The 22,367-nt window shown below is 41.6% G+C and overlaps 1 protein-coding gene across 1 annotated transcript in view; it reads left to right on the forward strand.

The window, feature by feature from the left end:
* Positions 1–22,367, forward strand: part of dnah7 (dynein, axonemal, heavy chain 7) — a 311,419-nt gene that overhangs the window by 148,083 nt on the left and 140,969 nt on the right. Inside the window, exons 39-44 of the mRNA XM_048599124.1 lie at positions 1,591–1,810; positions 3,186–4,058; positions 9,819–10,048; positions 16,109–16,439; positions 18,442–18,788; positions 18,905–19,085. Of these exons, the coding sequence (XP_048455081.1) occupies positions 1,591–1,810; positions 3,186–4,058; positions 9,819–10,048; positions 16,109–16,439; positions 18,442–18,788; positions 18,905–19,085 (2,182 nt within the window). The remainder of the gene's footprint in view (positions 1–1,590; positions 1,811–3,185; positions 4,059–9,818; positions 10,049–16,108; positions 16,440–18,441; positions 18,789–18,904; positions 19,086–22,367) is intronic.

The raw sequence follows: 22,367 nt of genomic DNA on the forward strand, positions 1-22,367 counted from the left end.
TGGTGCTGGTGGAAGTCCTGCCTGAATAGAATGATTGTGCTTTTTAAGATTGTGCAACCTTTTCTATGGACTTATCAGCCTCCTCCAGCAATATTTCCTCTCCCATGTTTCAAAGAACTTTGGGAATATGTAAAGATAGGACCTAAGAACAGGAGTAAGCCATTTGATCATTTGAGCATACTCTGTCATTCGTTAAGATTATGGCTATCCAACTTTATCTCAACCTCACTTTTCTATCTGTTCCCATAACCTTTGGCTCCCTTGTCTGAAAAATGTTTTCCATTGAGAGACACAAATTGGAACTGACTAGTGGGAACTGTTCAAAGTCATCATTGTGCTAATGGGCACATTAATGTCAGTAATTTCTTCAGTTCAACTTGAGAGTACTCTGTGCCATAACCTTTGTGAAATCCAATTCCTTCTCTAGCTGTCTGGAAGATCTCATTCTGCAACCCTGTTATTTGCTGTAGCCTCTTCCTCCTTAGTTGCCAAGATGGCAATGAGTGGGTGACTACAATGGAAGTTCTGTCCTCTCTCCTATCTGCAAGGAGAATTAAGTGTGTGAGAAATTGAATATTTAGAGAAGATAGAAGTTCATTTGTAGATGGTTAGTGTTAGTGATGGATGTGAGAATGAAGATAAGTGCCAGTGTCAGTTCTTCAGATGGTATTAGATGAAGTTTCTTGAGGGAGAGATGATTGGGTGGAACTATAAAATGTCTTGGTCTCAGAAGTATTGTTTAGCAGAATGCTATGGCAGTAATGATCTGCAGTTGAATCTTGAATATGGGATACCATTCACCTTGTATAGCTGTGATGGGGCCACTGTGTTTCTTTAGGCACTTAATCTAATTTTGAGGTATTACCCTTCTGCTGCTGGCATCCTTAGCTGATTATGGTATACTTGTTTTGTTTCTGAAGCTGATCTCTTATTCCTGTCTGCTGGGAACAGCTGAGATAACAAGGTGTAGAGCTGGATGAACACAGCAGGCCAAGCAGCATCAGAGGAGCAGGAAAGCTGACGTTTCGGGCCGAGACCCTTCTTCAGAAATGCTGGGAACAGCTGTTTGCTTTAGGACCTTACAACCTTTTGATTTCTGACCTAATTCTAGAAATGAGAAAGGAGTGGGGACATTATTGAGACTCCATCATTGAAGTTTCTGTTTCATCTTGTTCTGCTAGTTGTAGCATCCTTCCTTCTGCCCCTAAGTCCTTCTAAGTAAAGAGCCTTAATTAGTCAGGATTGGGCCATGATCCTGCCTGCCTGCCCTGATTGTTCGAGAAATCCAGAAATGAGATGCTAATGTGGCTGAGTTAAAAAGCCAAGTCCATTCCACAATCTTGCAGGTTCCTGATCTACTGTAAATCTTCCCTGCTGTTTAGTGTTACAATTTTGCCATGCGTTATCGCTTGTTTATAATCTAATAGCATAGTTGAAAATATCTGCAATAAAATTGAGACTGTGAGTCTTAGTAATGATTTGGTGGATCTTCTGGTCAATTAATCATGTAATTTCTCTTTTTATGAATAATAAAATCTGCATTTTTACTATTAATGTAACTTTGATTGCATTTATTGTATTCTCATTTAGATTCACTTTCCCACCAGAATTTGGACCTCTGACTTCACAGGTTGTTAATGCCACTTTGGTTGTTTACAAGGAAGCAATGAAAAATCTCCTCCCGACACCAGCTAAGTCTCACTATCTGTTCAACCTGCGGGACTTTTCCCGAGTTATTCAAGGGGTGTGTCTTTCCAGTCCAGAGACATCAGAATCTCCAGCTGTAATCAAGCGTCTCTGGGTTCATGAGGTGAAATCTCGGCATACATGCCTTACTGAGGCTGGGCCTGTTTATTACTGATCTAATCTTCAATAAAAATAACAAATGCTTGTTGGTAGGTTACTAGTATTGAAAGAAAACAATCCCACAATTCCCGTGAGGAATCATGTTTTTTTCTTAAATCAAGACACAAACAGGAGTAGACCATTCAGCCTCTTGTGCCCACTCACTTGTTTAACTAGATCATAACTGTGTTACAATCTACGCTGAGACCTATAATTTTTAAGAGATTTTTTACTTCCAGTCGATAGCTGAAATATATGAAAAGGTTTCACGCTTTATAAATTTTACAGTAAATGACTAAAAGAACAGTTGATTCAACATTAGTTTCTTTTTATAGGGCTAGTTGCATTTTAACCTACAAAAAGGGTGGTTCCCATTTTAAACTTATACATTGCACTCACCATAGAATTACAATCCTCAGGCCCAAACTATGCTCCCTTCTCACCTACACCAGATTTGGGTTATGGGCAGAGAGGCCCAGGCTAGAATTCGCAAGACATAATCCCATTCAGTGGTATTTAATATTTGCAACAAATACCTGCAAAAGCCAATTATGGACCACATAAGGAGCCCAACCCACTGTTGCAGGGATTAAAAAAGATGCATGTAGGCCTTTCACTGTGTGGCATATCTAACCGGTTAACCTAGGCAGATGACTTACCACATCTGTGACTGGGGAGGGGCTGTGATGGGTGTGGACCCGTAAATCAAATGTGGTCAGTGCCTGATCAAGGAATGACAGAGTGCCCAGTGGGAGCAACCCCATTCCCTCACTTCCAACCTCTCCTTATCCCCCAACTCTAGAAACACTAGCCCCAACTGTCTATGCCACATCATTTTGTCCTGGGTCCTCCATAATTTTGGAACTTCAGGAGTGCTCTTCTGCCACCATGGCTACTTAGTGGTACTGCACTCAGCAACAGCTGGCCACTAACTGACCAGAACCGGGTGGAACTTACAACCCCAACGTCTTGATTCCAGACAAAAGTCCACCAGTTGCTGTGTTGTTCTCTTGCTGATTGTCTAGCTGGCGGATGGGACGTCCCAATACCTCAGTAAGATTCTGTCCTTAGAGTCTGCCCAATGCAAACACAGATACTGCTGCTATTGTATCCAAGTGTATTTATTTCATATTTTCTTCCCAGTAAAACAGTCCAAACCTTTCTTTACTCATTTCTTTAAGGCAGACCTGAGAGCAGATCACATGATGTTCTTCATTTTACTATGAAAATTAATGAAACAGTCTCAAAATATTTTAATCTTATGCACCTCGTAATTATAACAACTGATGTGTTTTTTAAAATTATTTTCTGTGATCTCAACATCGTTGGCTGAACTACAGGTTTTACGAGTCTATTATGATCGTTTGGTGGATGATGGAGATCGAGCATGGCTTGTTGACTGTCTCCGAGAAGTGACGGATAATCAGCTGGAAGATAACTTCGATGAGCTCTTCATACACCTTGATGCTGACGGTGATGGCACAGTGAAGGAAGATGATCTCCGTAGCCTAATGTTCTGTGATTTCAGTGATCCCAAAGGTGAAGACAAAGGCTACAGGGAAATCTTTGATAGTAGAAAGCTACGAAAAGTAGTTGAGGGTCATTTGGATGAGTTTAATAATCTCAGTAAGAAGCCGATGAATCTGGTTGTATTCAGATTTGCAATTGAGCATGTCTGTCGAATTTCCCGTATTTTAAAGCAGCCCCATAGCCATGCACTTTTGGTAGGGGTTGGAGGAAGTGGTCGTCAGTCACTAACCCGGCTTGCATCGCATATGGCTGACTACATTCTATTTCAAGTGGAAATTTCCAAGAGTTATGGTTCTACTGAATGGCGAGAAGATTTAAAACTAATATTCCGAAAAGCTACTGAAGGTGAGATGCAAGGCGTTTTTTTATTTACTGACACTCAGATTAAACAAGAGTCATTTCTAGAAGATATCAACAATTTATTGAATGCGGGAGAAGTGCCAAATCTCTTTGCGGTGGATGAGAAACAAGAGGTTTGCGAACGTATGCGTCTAATTGATCGTCAAAGAGACAAATCAAAACAGACTGATGGAAGTCCACTGGCACTTTTCAACATGTTTATTGAACGTTGTCGTAATCAGTTACATGTTGTTTTAGCAATGAGTCCAATTGGAGATGCTTTCCGTAATAGGCTGAGGAAGTTCCCAGCACTTGTCAACTGTTGCACCATAAATTGGTTTCAGGTAGGTGGATAACTTACTTGTTTTTTGGAATGAAAAATTAATTATATTTGATTACCTCTGTGTTCGTAAGTTTTCGAATCAGACAGAAAAAGGAGTAGGGCGTTTAAATCTCTCAAACTCGATCCACCAGTTTTTCAATAAAATCATGGCTGATCTGTGACGTAGTGCCATATATCTGCCTTTGTGTTATGTCTCTTGGTACCTTTTTGGTTAGCACAGATCTATTCAATTTAATAGTTTTAAAATAGCTTTAAAATTAACAGTGTAAACATTTTCCTAATTACTCAGGTAAATAGGCCAGCCTCCTTTTTTTGGATTTTGCCCCTAGTCCCACAATCCCTAAACAGAATAGTTTTCTCTCAATCTAACCAATCATTTTCCTTTTATATCTTAAAATTTAATCAAAGCCCCCTTTAATCTTCTAAATTCCAGGAAATATAATCATAGCTTGTGTAATTTCTCCTCATGTATTATAACCTTTGGAGTTTGGATACCAATCTGGTAAATCTATGCAGCACTCCCTTTGGATAGGGTTACCCTTTTCCTCACATTCCACCCCAGCAGTCTTCATATTCGAAGGATCATCCTTTGTAATTTTTGCCACGTCCAGGATGATGACACCATCAAATTAATCTCTCCTTCTTGTTCCACTGTCAGCATTCCAAAGGAACCCTGTCCCTCTGCGACACTCTGATTCACTCCTCTTTGTCTCCTACAGCATTTTCCCATTGAATTGCAGGGGGTATAATACTTGTTCTTTTATCTCCTTGCTCTTTACAGTTGAAAGCTTCGAGCACACCTTCCAGGTGAATCAGCAATTTACTTGTATTTCTCTCAATCTTGTATATTCACTGCTCATAATTCATTTTCTGGGAAGACCAAACGTAGACTTGATGACCACTATGTGAACACTCTGTTCATTATGCAAGTATGACCCTGACTTTCTGGTCACTTGCCATTTTAATACTCCACCTTCCTTTCATACTCAGATTGCTTGTCACTCAGGTTCACCTCATAGAATATGAGTTCCCTGATTAGGGTTTCCACTCTGGTTTCCAATCAGGGAGCCCTGGCGGACAGATATAAACAGGAGTGTCAGACATCCTATTCGGTCTGAGAGCTGGCTCTGAGGGAGCTGCATCAGCGTCAAGGATTTTCCATGTGTAAATAATGGCTGATGGAATACTGGCCTCTGTGGAGTTACTTTAGTTGCGCATGAGAGAAAAACACAGTACTGAAGAAGTTCATTTGTAACAGTCGTCTTTGAGTTGGGGTAAGCATTTCTGGCATCATTCCGTTATTTGAAAAGCTTGACTTGTTCGATCCTGTCATCGAAGACTGAGCCCATTCAGGCTGCTTCTATTGTTCCAACTTTTTAAAAGAAGAAACACCCAAGGCTTCACAAGTTGTTTATCTTCTCATAGACTGGTTGACACCTGTCCCTCCAATCTCTCTCTAAAAGAAACCAGGACAAAACAACCCCTTAAAGCCTCAGTATTGTCACATGAGGCAAGTGGAGCATATGAGTTCGAGTATTCCGATGGAAGTGGACACCCTCACGAGTCCGACTGAGCTTGATGGAACACCACTTGAGAAAAGGCAATGGTATAGCCTTACGTAGGACATATCCTGAATGGAGGGACTCTAGGTCAGCCCACAGCAAAACCCTAAAACAAAGCCAAGCCTTGGCCAAATGGTTAAAATTTTCTTCAGGATCCGGGCCGACAAGCCATTGTAGTTGCTGCCAGTATGTGGACTCAACAGAGGTAAAGAGTCCCACTAGGCTTAAACTTAGAAAGAGAACTCATAGACCGGTATCCAGGAGAGTCCACACCCTGGAAAGGTAGCAACATCCAAATCAAAATAAATGTCAGGTTAAATGGTCACCCATTTTTAACGGAGGTCGACACTAGTGCAGCTGTTTCAGTGATTGCTGAACCAGTCTTTACCAAAATTCAAGACTGTTTTTTGCAGCTGGATACATACCCAATCCCTGCATGGAAGATTTATATGCAAAGCTAGCATTGGGGCTGTCTTTCATGAAGTTGGACAGGAGCCTTGCATACTTGCAATTATGGTTAGATGAGGATTCCCAGAAGTATATTAATACCCATAAGGGTTTGTACCAATAATCAAGACTGCCATTTGGGGTCTTGTCAGCCTGTGCAATTTTTCAGTGGACAATGAAGAACATTTTACAAGGTCTACCTCAAGTTGCCATTTATTTAAATGATGTGCCAATAACAGGGAAGACCTATAATGATCGCTTAGAGAACTTGGACAAATCCTTAAACATTTTTGCTAGGTGGGTGTATGTGTTAAAAGGGAAAACCTTGTGTTCCATGCACCCCAAGTGACCTACTTTGGCTACCGAGTCGACATAACTGGTTTACACCTGCTGGAAGAAAAAGTAGGGGTGATCAAAGGTCCCTGACTCCGACGTCCACGGAGCTTAGATCCTTCTTTGGGCTGGTGAATTATTGTGGAAAGTTCATACATAAAATGGCCTCCATCCTGGCACCTTTACATCAACTCTTAAAAAAGGGCCAGCCTTAGAAAAAGTCGCATAGCCAAGCCATAGCTTTCGGGCAAGTGAAGAAACAGCTACCATGCTCTAAGATGTTGATACACTTTGATCCTTAGCGAGATCTGGTATGGACATGCAATGCCTTCCCATACGTTTTTTTCAGTATCAGCTCATAGGTGGCCCAATAGAGAGGAACGCCCAATAGCGTATGCATCCAGGACTTTGGCTAATGCTGAGTGTAGATGCCCAGATGGAGAAGGAAGGATTGGTGGTCATACTTGGAGTCAAGAATACCTTTACAGACATAGATTTTTAACAATAATGGACCACAAACCCCTGCTAGGTCTACTTAAAGAGGATAAGGCAGAGCTGCCCATAGCTTCAGGCTGAATTCAGCAATGGGCTCTAACACTAAGTGTGTATAATTACAAGTTGGAACACCAATATCTAGGAAGCCAAGTAGCAAATGTGGATGCATTGAGCCGCCTCCCGCTGGAAGATACACCACTGGTGATACCACCACTGGAAGAGTCCGTAATGGTTTAAAATTTTGTGGACACACTTCCAGGCACAGCTGACAATATCAGACTTTGGATGCACAAAGACCTGGTCCTGGCAAAACTGAAACAGCTGGTGGTGATGAGAAAACCAAAGGACCTTCCCAAACAGTTTTTAAATCTTTTTGGAACTGGAGAGAACAGATCACAGTAGAGGATGGCATATGATTATGGTGAGCAAGAGTGATTGTCCCAAGCAAAGGTCACCACCAGATACTGGCTGAACTCCTCCAGGTCATCCAGGGGTTTCCAAAATGAAGATGTTGGAGAGAAGTTATATCTGGTGGCTAGGATTGGATGAAGACATAGCTGCATTGGTGGGGTTGTGCCCAGAGTGCCAACAAGGACAAAAATTAACACCAGCAGTCCTTCCACATTTATGGGAATGGCCAGGTAAACCCTGGACTCGGTTGCACATTGACTGTCTAGGTCCTTTCACGGGGTCAATGTTCTTAATCGTTCTGAGCATCCACTTAAAGTGGCTGCACATACGTGGAATTCATTCTAAAAACATGGGGATCATGATAGAAAAACTGCATGCATCTTTTGCAATACATGAGCTCCCAGAGGTTTTGGTCACAGATAACAGGCCATTTACCAGCAGGGCATTTGACTATTTCCTAAGGTCGAATGGTATTTAATATGTAAGGACAGCTCCATACCATCCATCATCCAGTGGTCTGGCAGAAAGAGCAATCCAAACTTTGAAGGCAGGCTGAAAGAAACACCCTCCAGGTTTACTTGATACCAAACTGTACCAGTTCTATTTGATTTTTGGGATCATTCCTCATGCAACAACTGAGATAGCTCCAGCAGAGTTGCTAATGGGGAGAAGACTCTGCACCAGGTTAAATCTGAGCTTTCCGCATCGGGGGGGTTGATCAATGGCATCAGGAATGCCAATGCTCGACAGAAGAGGGAGACAGATTACTTCAGGAGACACGTTTTTGGTGTAGGAGCCACAGAATTGCCCTGCATAGGTAAGAAGCATTGTCAACGTGAAGTCAGGTCCAGTAACATATGGTGTTCAGTTAGGTGCGACGGTCCTGAACAGGCACATGGACCGTATGAAAGCTGCAAACTCCCAAATGGTGCGGGAGCAAAATGCACCCGATTACTTGACAGGCTGTCCTTCTCTTTTGGAACGTTTGTGTTCTCCCTGTCTCTCATGGATGTTGCGGTCTCAACGTCTTTGCCACCAGAAGAAGAAAATTAATTCTTTTCCAAGATGATCTGGGTGCAAGATGCAAGCTACCGTGCATTACATGCTGCCTGTATCAGAGGCAGAGTTGGAGAAACCTGAGCCGGTGCTAAAACAACCCAGGGGAAGCTGCCAAAAAAGAAAATGAACTGGCCTATGTCCTCTTTTTCAGAGGGACAGAATTGTAACCAGTTCAGTCAGGTGGACCTCATAGGATATGAGTTCCCTGATTGGGGCTGTTAGTCCAGTCCAATTAGAGACCCCTGGCTGACAGATAAAAATGTGAGTGTCAGAGGTCCTTTTCACTCTGAGAGGTTACTCTGAGGGAGTTGGATCAGTGTCAAGGTCTTTCCACGTGTAAATAAAGGGTGACTTGGTGACGGAATATCGGCCTCAGTGGAGTTATTTCATTGTTCAAGTGTTTTGATTATGCTCACAATGCAAGCTGGAGGAATAACAGCTAATTTTTCACTAATGTGCTTTACAGTTTTCTGGATTCAACATTCAGTTCATCAACTACAGACCATGATACATCCTCCATTTTGATTACCGTCTCATATCGCTCCAATGTTATTTTTGCCTGGATTTGCTTTCAGCAGAAGTAACGTCTTCTTCTGCTTTTAACAACTGCCCTGTTCCATTTCCCACCTTTTTTCTTCAGCCTGAAGCCCATCATTTTTTCATACCCTTCAGTTTCAAAGAAGTTTCATATTGGACTGGAAGCTTTGTTTCTCTCACAACTGATGCTGCCAACACCTGGTGAGTTTCTCCAGCACTTTGTTTTATGTTTCAATTGAAAGGGAACAGTGGATCTCCAGTATGGGCCAGAAATGTTTACAGCCTGCAATATTTGACAAGTAGTTGCCTTTCCTGTACACTGCACAATCTTTTTTTTTCTGGAATTTAACCAGCTGTTCCACAGCGGTAAATATGTTAGATCAACAAAGTCTTAGTAATGTAATAACTCCAATGCACAGCACCAAAATCTTGAGGAAAATCAACTTTGAGAAGGAATTAAGTTTTCACGTCACAGTGCATCCACTTTGTCTTATTTGGTAACATTCTCCCATTTGGATCTCTGGATTCACTAAGATTTGAACACACATTAAGGCTGACATGCCAATGCAGTAGTGAGAGATTGCTGCAGTGTCAGAGGTGATGTCTTTCAGATGAGGTTTTAAATCAGATGAATTATCTCACAGCACTACTCTGAAGAAGATGATTGAGGTTATCCCTGTTGATCTGACCAATGGTTATCCTGCAAGCAACTTTGCCAGAAAAAAGCAGATTATCTTGTTGTTATTGCCGCTGTCCACTTCAGAAGTATTTTATTAGCTTTAGAGCACTTTAAGATGTCTGGAGATTATGGTAAGCTTACTATAAGTAGAAGTTTATTTTTAACCTTTTTCCTCAGCATGATTTTAATCTTATTTTGCATTTGCTACTTTTCTTTGTTACTGTTCCATTTAATTTAGTCTTGGCCTGAAGATGCTTTGCAAGCTGTAGCAACACGTGCTTTGGGAGACATTGAAATGGCACATGATATACGTCTGGGCTGCATCGATATGTGCAAGAGTTTTCATACCTCCACTATTGAATTGTCTGAAACATTCCATACAGAGCTTCAGAGACACAACTACGTGACTCCTACATCTTACTTGGAACTGATTTCCACGTTCCAAGTATTACTTGAAGTTAAAAGAACGTAAGCACAAATTAAATGGAGCATTTTTTAGTTTCAGGATTTCCATGTCTGACATTTGATAATGCAGCCAAGGCCTTAACTGTTCAAACAGCTTGAAAATGTGTTATTTTGCCACAAATTCAGTAATGAGTGTTGATGATATTTTCAAATATAAATGCCTGCTAATTCTTGTGTCTGCTTAAAATTAACCTTGACACCTACAAAGGAACGTAACATACATTATTCCCCCAATGATCTTATTGAAAGTGAGGTGATAAATTTTGAAAGTTCAACTGATTGTTGAATATTGAACATGTATTTCATTCACAAAAAGGAATATAGAGTAATTAGTTGTCTTCATGATATTATTTGGTAGCAAGAATTTTCAACAAGTTTTGAGCAAAATTCTCCCCCATTGACAGAACATATATTGAGGTTTTCAATAACACCTTGTACTGAATTATGTGCTGAGGATTGGCTTCCCACAACCCAATGTAAATGCCAAGAGTCAGACTGCCTCCATTATTATTTTTCACCAGACAAGCATCATCAGCTTAATGGTTATAAAGTGAGACTTCCAAACCATTCTGGGAGGAAGACTCGCCACATCCGTTTGGCCACAGCTCAGCAGTCCTGGCAGCATCACCAGGAATGGTGGCCACTGCTGGAACTGCAGCTAGGCCAAAGAGAAAGTATTCAATAATGGATATGGACCTGCAGATACTTCTGGGATCCGGGGCTGACAGCTCTTTAGGGTACATGTTCGTTTAGGTACAAGTTTAGGGTAATTGCTCGTTTATAGGTCCTCGACTAGGCCACAGGCAGGAGGCTGCAACCAGTGTCTTTTCTAAAATCACACTGCAGCAGAGGGGCTGGAGCTGGCACACCACCAATGGCATTGCAACTAACTATGCAGGTCCAGCTGTCTGCTTCCTCCCATGTTGATGGCCATAATGTCCAGCCCATTTTTGGCTTGATTGTAGTGCAGTAGTGACTAGACTTCAATACTATTTAATTAGCTCTCAGGTTCAGAGGCATAAGTTTGGGAATATTTGGAAATAAAAGCATGAATAGACCATTTGGCACCTCAAGCCTGCTCCATCATTCAAGTAGGTCATGACTGATCTTCCATCTCAATGCTATTTTCTTGCATAATTTCCACATTCATTGATATCTTGATAATATCTAGAAGTCTATCAGTCTCTGTCTTGAATGTACTCCATGACCAAGACTCCCAACCCTGTAGGATAGAGAATTCTAAAGATTCACCAACTTCTGAAAGGAGACACTCATTCACATTTCTGTCTAAATTGGCCTACTTCTTATTTTGAGACCATATCCCTTGGTTCTAGACCCCCAAAACTAGGGTAATAGTCTTCCTGCATCTACCTGTCAAGCCCTGTAAAAAATGTTGTGTAGTTAATTGTGACCACTACTCATTCTTCTAAGCCCGAGAGAACGTAGACTAAGTTTTCTCAATTTGTTTTCATGGAACAATCCAACATTCCTAGACGTTAGTCTGATGAGCCTTAATTGCCCTCCCTCTGTGGCAGGAATATCCTTTCTTAAGTAAGAAAACCAGAACTACACAGATACTTCAGGCAAAACTCCTAGAGAAACTCAGCAGGTCAGGCAGCATCTGTGGAGAGAGAAATCAGAGTTAATGTTCGAGTTCAGGGACCTTTGTCAGAACTGCAAGCAGTTAGGAAATGGTGATATTTATGCTGATGGCAGAAGCAGGGACTACAGGGGATGGAGTGATGAGGTGATACAGATGGATGGAGACAGTGCCCGGGGTGGGTGGGAAGAAGAGCTGACAGTGGGGATTGAGAGTACTTTAAAATAGGTTGGCTGTGCTGAGATCAACCTATCCAGGACAGAACCGGGGGTTTTGGGAAGAGTAACAGACATGGAAGGAGGTGTTCATGTTCTGAAATTGTTAAACTCAATGTTGAGTCATAGAGACATAGAGATGTATAGCACGCAAACAGACACTACAATCCAACTCGTCCATGTTCACCAGATATACTAAATTAATCTAGTCCCATTTTCCAGCATTTGGCCCACATCCCTCTAAACCCTTCCCATCCATGTATCCATTCAGATGCCTTTTAAATATTATAATTGTACCAGCCTCCACCACTTTCTCTGGCAGCTCATTCCACACATGCACTGCTGCCTGTGTGAAAAAGTTGTCCCTTAGGTCCCTTTTAAATCTTTCCCCTCTCACCTTAAACCTATGTCCTCTAGTTTTGGACTCCTCTACCCTGGGCAAAAATCCTTGGCTATTAACCCTTTTAAGGCCCCTCATGATTTTATAGACCACCATAAGGTGACCCTTCAGCCTCTGACACTCCAGGGAAAATAGCCCCAATCTAATCAGCCTCTCCCTATAGCTCATACCCGCCAACTCTGGCAGCGTCCTTGCAAATCTTTTCTGCACTCTCTCAAGTTTAACAACATTTTTCCTGTACCAGGGAGACCAGAATTGAGCACAGTATTCCAATAGCGGTCTAACCAATGTCCTGTTCTGCTGCAACATGTCATCCCAATTCCTTTACTCAGTGCACTAATCAATAAGGGCAAGTGCAGCGAACATCTTCTTCACTACTCTCTCAACCTGCAACTTCACCTTCAAGGAATTATGAACCTTCAAGGCCTCTTTATTTGGCCACACTCTCCAGGACCCTGCCGTTAAGTGTAAAGTCCTGCCTTGATTTGTCTTACCAAAATGGAACACCTTATATTTATCTAAATTAAACTCCATCTGCCACTCACGGCCCAACAGCCCATATGATCAATGTCCTATTGTACGCTGAGGTAACCTTCTTCACTGTCCACTACACCATGAATTTTGGTGTCATCTGCAAACTTACTAACCATTCCTCCTATATTCACATCCAAATCATTTTTCTAAGTAACACAAAGCAGTGGGCCCAATACCAATCCCTGAGGCACACCGCTGGTCACAGGCCTCCAGTCTGAAAAGCAACCCTTCACTACTACCCTCTGTCTCCTATCTTCCAGCCAGTTTTGTACCCAAATGTCTAGCTCTTCCTGAATTCCATGTGATCTAGCCTTGCTAACTAGTCCACCATGCGGAACCTTGTCGATCGCCTTGCTGAAGTGGATATAGACAATGCCCACTGCTCTGCCTTCATCAATCTTTTTGTCACCTCTTCAAAAAACTCAATCAAGTTAGTGAGACATGACTTACCACGCACACAGCCCTGTTGACTATCCCTAATCCATCCTGAATGTAAATGCTGTCCGTCAGAATCCCCTTCAACAATGTGCCCACCTCTGACCTCAGGCTCACTGATCTATAGTTCTCTGGCTCTTCCTTACCACCCTTCTTCCAATAATGACATCACGTTAGCCACCCTCCAGTCTTCCGGCACCTCACCTGTGGCTATTGATGAGACAAATATCTCAGCAAGGGGCCCAGCAATCACTTCCCTAGCTTCCCACAAAGATTGGTGATACACCTGATCAGGTCCCAGGGATTTATCCACCTTTATATGTTTTAAGATATCCAGCACCACCTCCTCTGTAATATGGACACTTTTCAAGATATCACTATTTATTTTTTCAAGTTCTCTAGCTTTCATGTCGTTCTCTACAGTAAATACTGATGTGCAATACTCATTTAGTATCTCACCTATCTCCTGTGGTTCCACACATAGATAGCCTTGTTGATCTTTTGAGGAGCCTTATTCTCTCGCTAGTTACTCTTTTGCCCTTAATGTATTTGTAGAATTTCTTTGGATCTCCTTAACCTTATTTGCCAAAGCCATCTCCTGTCCCTTTTTTGCTCTTCTGATTTCCCTCTTGAGTATACTCCTACTGCCATTATACACCTTGAGGGATTCATCCGACCCCAGCTGCCTATCCTTGCCGTATGCCTCCATTTTCTTTTTCTCTTGCTCTGAAGGCTGTAACATGCCTATGTGGAAGATGAAATATTGCTCTTCCAGGTTGCGTTGAGCTTTGATGGAATGGTACAACAGGCCTGAGACAGAAATGTTGGCATGGAAACACAGTGGTATGCTGAAATGGCAGTCATTGTTATGGACAGTCACACAGTCTACATTTTTTCTCCCCAGTCCAGAGGACACTCTTTGTCTCTTTCTTCTCTCTCTCTCTCTCTATCTCTCTTTGGGCACTGTCTCCATCTATCTGTTTCATTTTCCTCTCCGCCCAACTGTCCTGTCATTTAGTATAGATACCACCATTTCTTAGCTGCTTTCCCTTCTGAAAAAGGATCCCTGGACTTGAAGTGTTAACTCTGTTCTTTCTCCCCAAACATGTTGCCAGACCTGCTAAGTTTCGCCAGCACTTTCTGAATTTGTTTATTTCAGATCTCTGGCTTCCTTTTGTTTTACTTTATTGCAGATACTCCAGATACTGTCTTACCAACAGTTTACAATTGCAGCAAGATTGCTTTACTGCTGTGCTCAAATCCCCTTACACCAAAGGCCATCATACCATTTGGTTTTAGTTGAACTAATGACTAATGCATGGAAAACAATTTTCTTATATCTCCTTTTGTGGTGTGTTAGTTTATGATCCATTTGAATATGAAGAGTGAGAAAATAGGTTGTAAAATGCACAATACTCTAATTTCTCCTTCAATCTACTGTCAGAAATTAACATATTGCCCATTTTCATGATCCAAAATGAAGTGGAAAATCTTATGGATCCAGGTGGTCAATAGTTGTTCACGACATCTACTTGTAATAAGCACAGAAATAATTTCAGTATTATAGTTAAATCTTGTTGCGGGGTATACCTTGAGATGTACCTTGTTTGAGTTTTTCTAGCACCCTGCTGCTTGAATAAATCATGTTAAAATTTGTGAACTATAGCAGCACAGGAGGCCAGCTGCAACCTGAGTGAATGATAAGTTCCAACGATATACCTCAATTAACTTAACTAAGGGGTGAGAAAAAAGTTCGGGAGCAATGGAAGAGGGTAAGTTGAAATGAAACCAAATACAAATAAATAAAGGGAGGGAACTGTCAAATTGAGAGAGTGTGAAAACGGAGAGATAATGAAATAGTTAAGAAATAATTTAAAAATTAAAATGTGACATTTTCTAAACCCTCCCCGTTACAGTTTTTGTACATGCAGGCATGAGACTAAACAGTTTTGCTTCTTTTCTGGCACAAAGATAGATTAGTACAGAATGGTCAATTAACAAATTGTTAAGAGTTTCCTGACTGTTGTTGAATATCACCTCTTGCTTCCTGTGGCAAGTAATTTCAGTTTAACGTGTCAGTTCAGCAAGTTCTTAAAATAATGAGGTAGCGAAGAATTGGATCCCATCTGTGTGAAAATAACAGCATAAAACAGCCAGCAATTTCTGGGATTTTACAATCTTTTCCCTTGAAGATAATTACCAGTTTATGCATTCATGACAGTGTGTATCATGAACTTTTCACATTTATCCAGGAAGGTTTGGCAGATTTAACGAGTGCAGATGTTGTTTTAAGTCCTCTATCTGGATCAGGGATTTTTTGTTCAATTAATTTCTTTGACCACCTGAAATGGCATGTCGTTAAGTTGAGTAAACCATGGAGGGAACAGTGGCTAAAGAGCTTTTAGATGCAGTATTTGAAGAGATCCTCATCTACATCAAGTTAACTCAAATTTGTCATTTTTGCAGTTGTGTCAGCGCCAGATATCTGGCAGTTTGACAGGTGTTTCTCTATATATTACTTTTGAACATTGATTATTTGGAGTTGAAAACTATTTTTCAAATTTTCTTTGATGTGAAATGCTGTACGTTGGAATGGTTGCTGAGTTTTAAAATATCTCAAATCCAGTGGAAAGCGCCAAAAAGAGAATGAAGGAGGCATGGGCCCAGCAGCCATGACATCATGCAGGCATTTGGGAGCAGGGCATTTTGTGAACCTCCCAGGGGAGCAGTGAATGAGAAGGATGTGTTTTAGAGAGAGCTGATCGCATGTGCTGTTTGTTGCAGCAAGAATTGGAACCCATCACTGTGGCTTTAACTTTCATTCTGCACCATAACAATTCTCTAAGATGTTGGTAATGTTTTATATGTTTTGTCTTTAGTGAAGTAGTGAAGATGAAAAGAAGATATGAAGTTGGTCTAGAAAAACTGGAATCTGCTGCATCTCAGGTAGCAACCATGCAGGCAGAACTGGAAGCCCTGCAGCCTGAACTGATAATCGCTAGTTCAGCAGTAGACGAAATGATGATAATCATTGAAAAAGAGTCTATTGAGGTCTCACGAACAGAGGAGATTGTAAAAGCTGATGAAATCATAGCAAATGATCAAGCCATGGCTGCAAAAGCAATTAAGGATGAATGTGATGCTGATCTGGCACAAGCCTTACCAGTTCTGGAATCTGCACTTGCTGCCCTTGATACGCTCACTACACAAGTAAGGACCAAGCTGTTAATTTTACTGCTCTGTCTGTGTAAAAGACAAGTAATTAAGAGTTTTCACCTTGTTAGATTATAATATTCTTTTTCAGTGTAGAAGGGCCAACACATTTCACAGTTTTGCAACTATCTGTCCTAGAAGTGATTTTTGGGTGTAATGCATAACAAATTAAACATATCCCAGGGTGGATTAATCCCAACTAGAATCCTATTTCTTTTCTTGGGATACCAGTCATGCAAGTGGGGTTGAGGCAGGCAGAAACCAAACATTTCTGAACAAACAATTCTAGGCACATAGGTTTTAGATTCTCATGCAGTCTGGGAAGTGTTGAGTCCAAGGCAGGAGAGGCCTCATAACCCTTCTGGCTCCGCAGAAGAGCTATTTAAGAAAAAGAAAATAACAATCCTGAGTTGCTTCTTGTCCCAGCTCCTCCTTATGATAAGAGAGCTTGCTGTAAAGGCAGAACAGCTTCCTTGCACTTAACCAAGTTTAAAATAATAGGCCCCAATGACATAATTTGGGATAAATGTTGGATTTTAGCCCCTTCCCTGCAAATTTGAAAGCAGGAGCTTGAAAATTAAGTGGATAGTTTTCTTACACCTTCCTGTCAATGCCTGTCCTGTCTTCTCTCAGGAAGTGTGCTTACCCTTGCATCTCTTGTGGTTCTTAAGTGGGCAATTACATGTATTTGAGTACCCCATTCAATCTCCTGTGTGTGTGTGTGTGTGTGTGTGTGTGTGTTAGTGACAGTGTCAGGCAGGGAGATGTGGGGAGGGTTACCTCTGTGCCTATCGGAGACAATGTGCCCCAGGATCATACACCACCCCCCACCCCATCCCTCCCACACTGGCTTCTTAAACACCTCTCTACACACTCATACCTCACTGAAGTCTGCCAGTCAAATCAGTTCGTAATTCCAGGGTTACTTTTAAATCTGGACTCCACCAGTCTTCTTCCTTTAGTGATTTACCTGTACTCCCAGTAGTGGCTGTCACTCAATCCTGGCATTTCTGGAACTATATAAGGCAACTCTATAAGGCTGCACATCTCTCAGGTTGGGCTGGAAGTCCTATGCTGAAACAATAAAGGCTGTTCCTTGTGAAATATTGCTGCAGGGCAGCTGGCTTTCATGTGGGTGATCTGATGGCTGAGCCGATTGGGGTGGGAAAGATAGTGACCCATGTAATCCAGCCCATGGTCATTTTAACTGGATACTCACCTGGTTTCTACCATGCACACAAGCTTAAAATTCCCCCTTTCAGCATCTGAGAATACTGGCTAAGCCTAACGTCATAGGCCCAAATCAAATAACTAATTAATAGTAGCTCGTGGTATGGAATTTGAACATTGCTGCAAAAAAGTGACGAATTATTGGACCTTTTGTCTTGTACTTGACAACGCTAACGCACATGCACTATGAATTATTGCTCCCTTTGAATCTTGACATTCGTGTCTGTCCTGTTGAGCTCATTATAAAAAGCTTCAACAACAATGTATCTTTATTTTTAAAGTTGCTAACTGAATTGAGTTTTTCACATACCAGGTCATTTTGAGACAGGAGAATTGGATAACACTTTCTAAAGATGAACTTGAATGGAATGTCAAAACGTTTTCAGTCATTAGCCTTCAACATCGCCTGTTTAGCCAGAGACTATATAGGTCCTATCAGGGTGGAATGATTCTTCCAGAAAGATCATAATGGGGTTGGTTAGCTCAGTTGCCTGGATGGCTGGTTTGTGATGCAGAGTGATTCTGACAATATGGGTTCAATTCCTCCACTGGCTGAGGTTACCATGAATGTACCACCTTTTCAACTCCATCCTTCACCTGAGGCTTATTGACTCTCAGGTTAAACTCACTACCAGTCGGCTTTCTTTACTGAGATAGTAGATCTATGGTTGCCTATGGCAACTTTACTAATATGTCTGTGGCAAACCTGAATTCTATAATAATTACATGTATATTAAGATACAATGCTAAATGCTCAATTTTCTTTTAGGATATTACTGTGATGAAGTCTATGAAGAGCCCCCCAGCTGGAGTAAAGCTAGTTATGGAGGCAATTTGTATTTTGAAAGGAATAAAACCAGATAGAATTCCAGATCCTACTGGATCAGGTAAAAAGATTGAAGATTTCTGGGGCCCTGCCAAAAAAGTACTGGGTGACATGAAACTTTTACAGTCTCTCCATGAATATGACAAGGACAATATTCCTTCAGCATACATAAATGTCATTAGAAATAAATACATAACAAACCCAGAATTTGTTCCAGAAAAGATTCGTAATGCTTCCACGGCAGCTGAGGGCCTCTGCAAATGGGTTATTGCAATCGACTCCTATGATAAGTAAGTTGTTATATTTGGTTCATAGAGTATTTTAAATCTCTTTCTGTTCACCAGTTTCAATTTTGTATTACATGAGATACAATAAGTCTTTTTGTTTCTCGCCTGCTTTTTAATAGAGTAGCTAAAGTTGTAGCTCCCAAGAAAGAGAAGCTAGCACTGGCTGAAGGTGAATTGAAGATAGCAATGGATGGTCTAAGAAAGAAGCAAGCTGCGCTTAAAGAAGTGCAAGATAAACTGGAAAAACTGCAGGAGCAATTGGAAACTAATAAACAAAAGAAAGCAGACCTTGAAAATCAGGTAATTTAAACACCATTTATTGTACAACTGATATTTGAGTTTTAAGAGTATGCAGTCTATAATTTTAGGTATAGCACATGTTAGTCAAACTCTAGACATTAGCCACTAAGTATGGCGCTATATTATAGATGTAAAACAGCCTTAAGGAAAGTAAAAGCTATTCATTTTAGAGTCATATAGTTGTACAGCATGGAAACAGACCATTCAGTCCAACTGGTCCATGCTAACCAAGTTTCCCAAACTAGACTAGACACACTGGCATGTGTTTGGCCCATAGCCCTCTAAATCTTTCCTATTCATGTACCTGTCCAATTGTCTTTTAAACTGTACTTGCATCTGTCACCTCCTCTCACAGCTCATTCCACATACGAACCACCCTCTGTGTGAAAATGTTGCCCCTCAAGTCTGTTTTAAATCTTTCCCCTCTCATCTGAAAAATTGCCCTGTAGTTTTGAACTCCCTCACCCTAGGGAAAAGACCTTTGTCATTAACCTTATTTATGCCCCTCATGATTTTATAAATCTCTACCTCGACCTCCTACGTTCCAGTGATAAAAGTCCCAGCCCATCCAACCTCTGAATGCAACTCAAGCCCTTCAGTCCCAGCAACATCCTGGTAAATCTCTTCTGAACCCTCTCTAATTTAATAATATCCTTCCTGTAGCAGGGTGACCAAAACTGTGCGCAGTGTTCCAAAGTGGTCTCACTAATGTCCCATGTAACCTCAACACAACGTCCCAACTCCTATATTCGATGGTTTGAGTAATGAAGGCAAGTGTGCTAAATTCTCTACCTGTGACACAACTTTCAAAGAACTAGGTACCTGAACCCCAGGCCTCTCTGTTTGACAACAGTACCCAAGCCCCTACCATTTACTGGAAAAGTCTTGCTCTTGTTTGTCTTACCAAAATGCAATCCTTCAGGTTTATCTGAATTGAAGTTCATCTGCTACTCCTTAATAGATCAAGATCTGTTTGTAATCCTAGATAATCTTTTTCACTGTCCACTATACCATCAATTTTGGTGTCATCTGCAAACTTACGAACAATACATCCTAAGTTCTCCTTTAAATTGTTTGTATAAATAACAAACAACAGCGGACCCAGCACTGATCCCTGTGGTGCATCACTGGTCTCAGGTCTCCAGTCCAAAAAAAACAACCCTCCACCATTCTCTGTTCCCTACCATCAAGCCAATTTTATATCCTACCCTATTCTGTATCAAGTTCTGCTCCATTCATTCAAACAGCTAGTTAAACTTTTCTTAAATTCGAACATGGCATGGAGCCATACTGTGGGAATGGGGTTTTTGACTGCCTGCTGGAGAGCTGATGGGAGTCTCGTGTTGCCACAGCATCTTGTGCCTCTCGGACATTTGACAGGCCAGTCGTGAGCCTTCCTCTTGAATCAAAGACACTGAGGAAGGATGTCCTGCACTCCAGTGTTTTCCTGCCAATTCTTAGCCTGCCCTCTATTGAATTGCAGCACCACCAGGATGGTGGTGGCCACTATTGGGCAGATAGTCATCGAAAGCCCAGGATAATACCTGGATTCCAAACCTTGTGATGTCCGGACTGGAGTTCCATGGTGGGGTCATGGGCAGAGTGTTCAGCAGCAAGGATAGGAAAGGGCTTTCAATTGGCCCCGTGTTCCTGTGCTGGGCCCCTTAACCAGGCGGCAGTGCTTTTGAAAAAGGGACCCTCCTGGGACACTGCAAGTAACCATGCACAGGTATACTTGTTATACAGCCAAAATGACGAGTGCCCTCCAACCAAAACAAAAAACAGGTTAAACTAGTGCCAGTGGATTGAGGCCCCTCTATGGACATTAATTGCCTACTTAAAAGTCTCATATTGGTTACAGGGTGGGAAGGTTGTTCAGATACCTTCCCAGTATAGACTTTTTTGGGATAGAATCAGACGTCTCATGCATTAATCTTCCACTTGATTGAATACTATTCACCACCAAACTCATGATAGCACAGGATTCCATCCATGGTCTTTGCTTCATTTAACAACTTTGAAAGTGCATTCCACAGGTTCAACCACTCTTGCAAGCGTATTAATCCATTTCATCTTTATTATCTTACATTTAGTCCTATTTATGTTCTCTCTTTCTAGATTATTCAATTATTGGAAACAGACTCTTTTGATCTACTTTGACCAGTCACTTCGTAGTTAATAATACACTAAGGAAGGCAGGACATTGTCTTTTTTTTTGCTGTAGTTTATGGAGGTTCCTTGATTCCACTGTGATTCGGGGCAAGGATATCTGCAGTAGGTGTTTGCAGTTTGAACAGCTTTAGCTCAGAGTTTGAGCTGGAAGCCGAACATCATACATAGTGACAAATCAGGGGGCATGGGAAAGTTACTGGACACTTTATCCCAGGAGATAGTCACATTCCTTAGGATAGGGACTTCTGATTTGGAGGCTGGTCAGGGTTTGACTCTGAGTGAGGCAGTTTAGGTACCCAGTGGGCAAAGTGCCTTTGCAATAGCCCAACATATTTGAAACGATTTCAACTTGTTTGGATGAAAGTGAGGGCTGCAGGGTGGATGAGCTAACTGACACTGTGGCAGTGATGACCATTCAGGTGGCGGGGGAGAACTGAAAGGAATGTAATGGGTGGGGAGGTCAGTATAGTGAGTGGATTGACTCTATTCCCTGCAGAAAACAGCTGGCATTAAGAAGACTGTGTTGCCTGCCTGGTTACCAGGGTTCAGACCATCTGATCAGGGCTGCAGAGGAAATTACAGTGGGAGAGAGAGGATCCAGTCATAGTGGTCCATGTGGATACCAATGACATTGGCAGGACAAGGAAAGAAGTTCTTCATAGTCAGAATGAGGAACTAGGTACCGAACTGAAAAGTAGAATGTCAAAGGGCATTATCTCTGGATTATTTCTGGAGCCACATATAAATTGACATAGGGCAAGTAAAATTAGAGAAATGAATGTGTGGCTCAAAGAATGTTGCAGTAGAAGTGTGTTCAGATTTGTGTGGCACTGGCACTGAGGAATTGAAGGTTGTACCAGTGGGATGGTCTGCACCTGAATCTTGCTGAGGATGATGATGTAACTAGGGAAGTACAGAAGATTTTAAACTAAATAGTTGGGGCAAGGAATCAAATTTGGGAATGACTGGAATCAATACAACAGATAGGGCTAGAAGTCACAAAAATAATAAAAGGACTCAAAGACTCTGTCTTGTTATGACTAAGAAGGGTGGAGTGCACTGGTCTCTCTCTCTCTCTCTCTCTCTCTCTCTCTCTCTCTCTCTCTCTCT

This window comes from Rhincodon typus, chromosome 7 (genome assembly GCF_021869965.1).
Source record: "Rhincodon typus isolate 14 chromosome 7, sRhiTyp1.1, whole genome shotgun sequence".
Lineage (NCBI taxonomy): Eukaryota > Metazoa > Chordata > Chondrichthyes > Orectolobiformes > Rhincodontidae > Rhincodon > Rhincodon typus.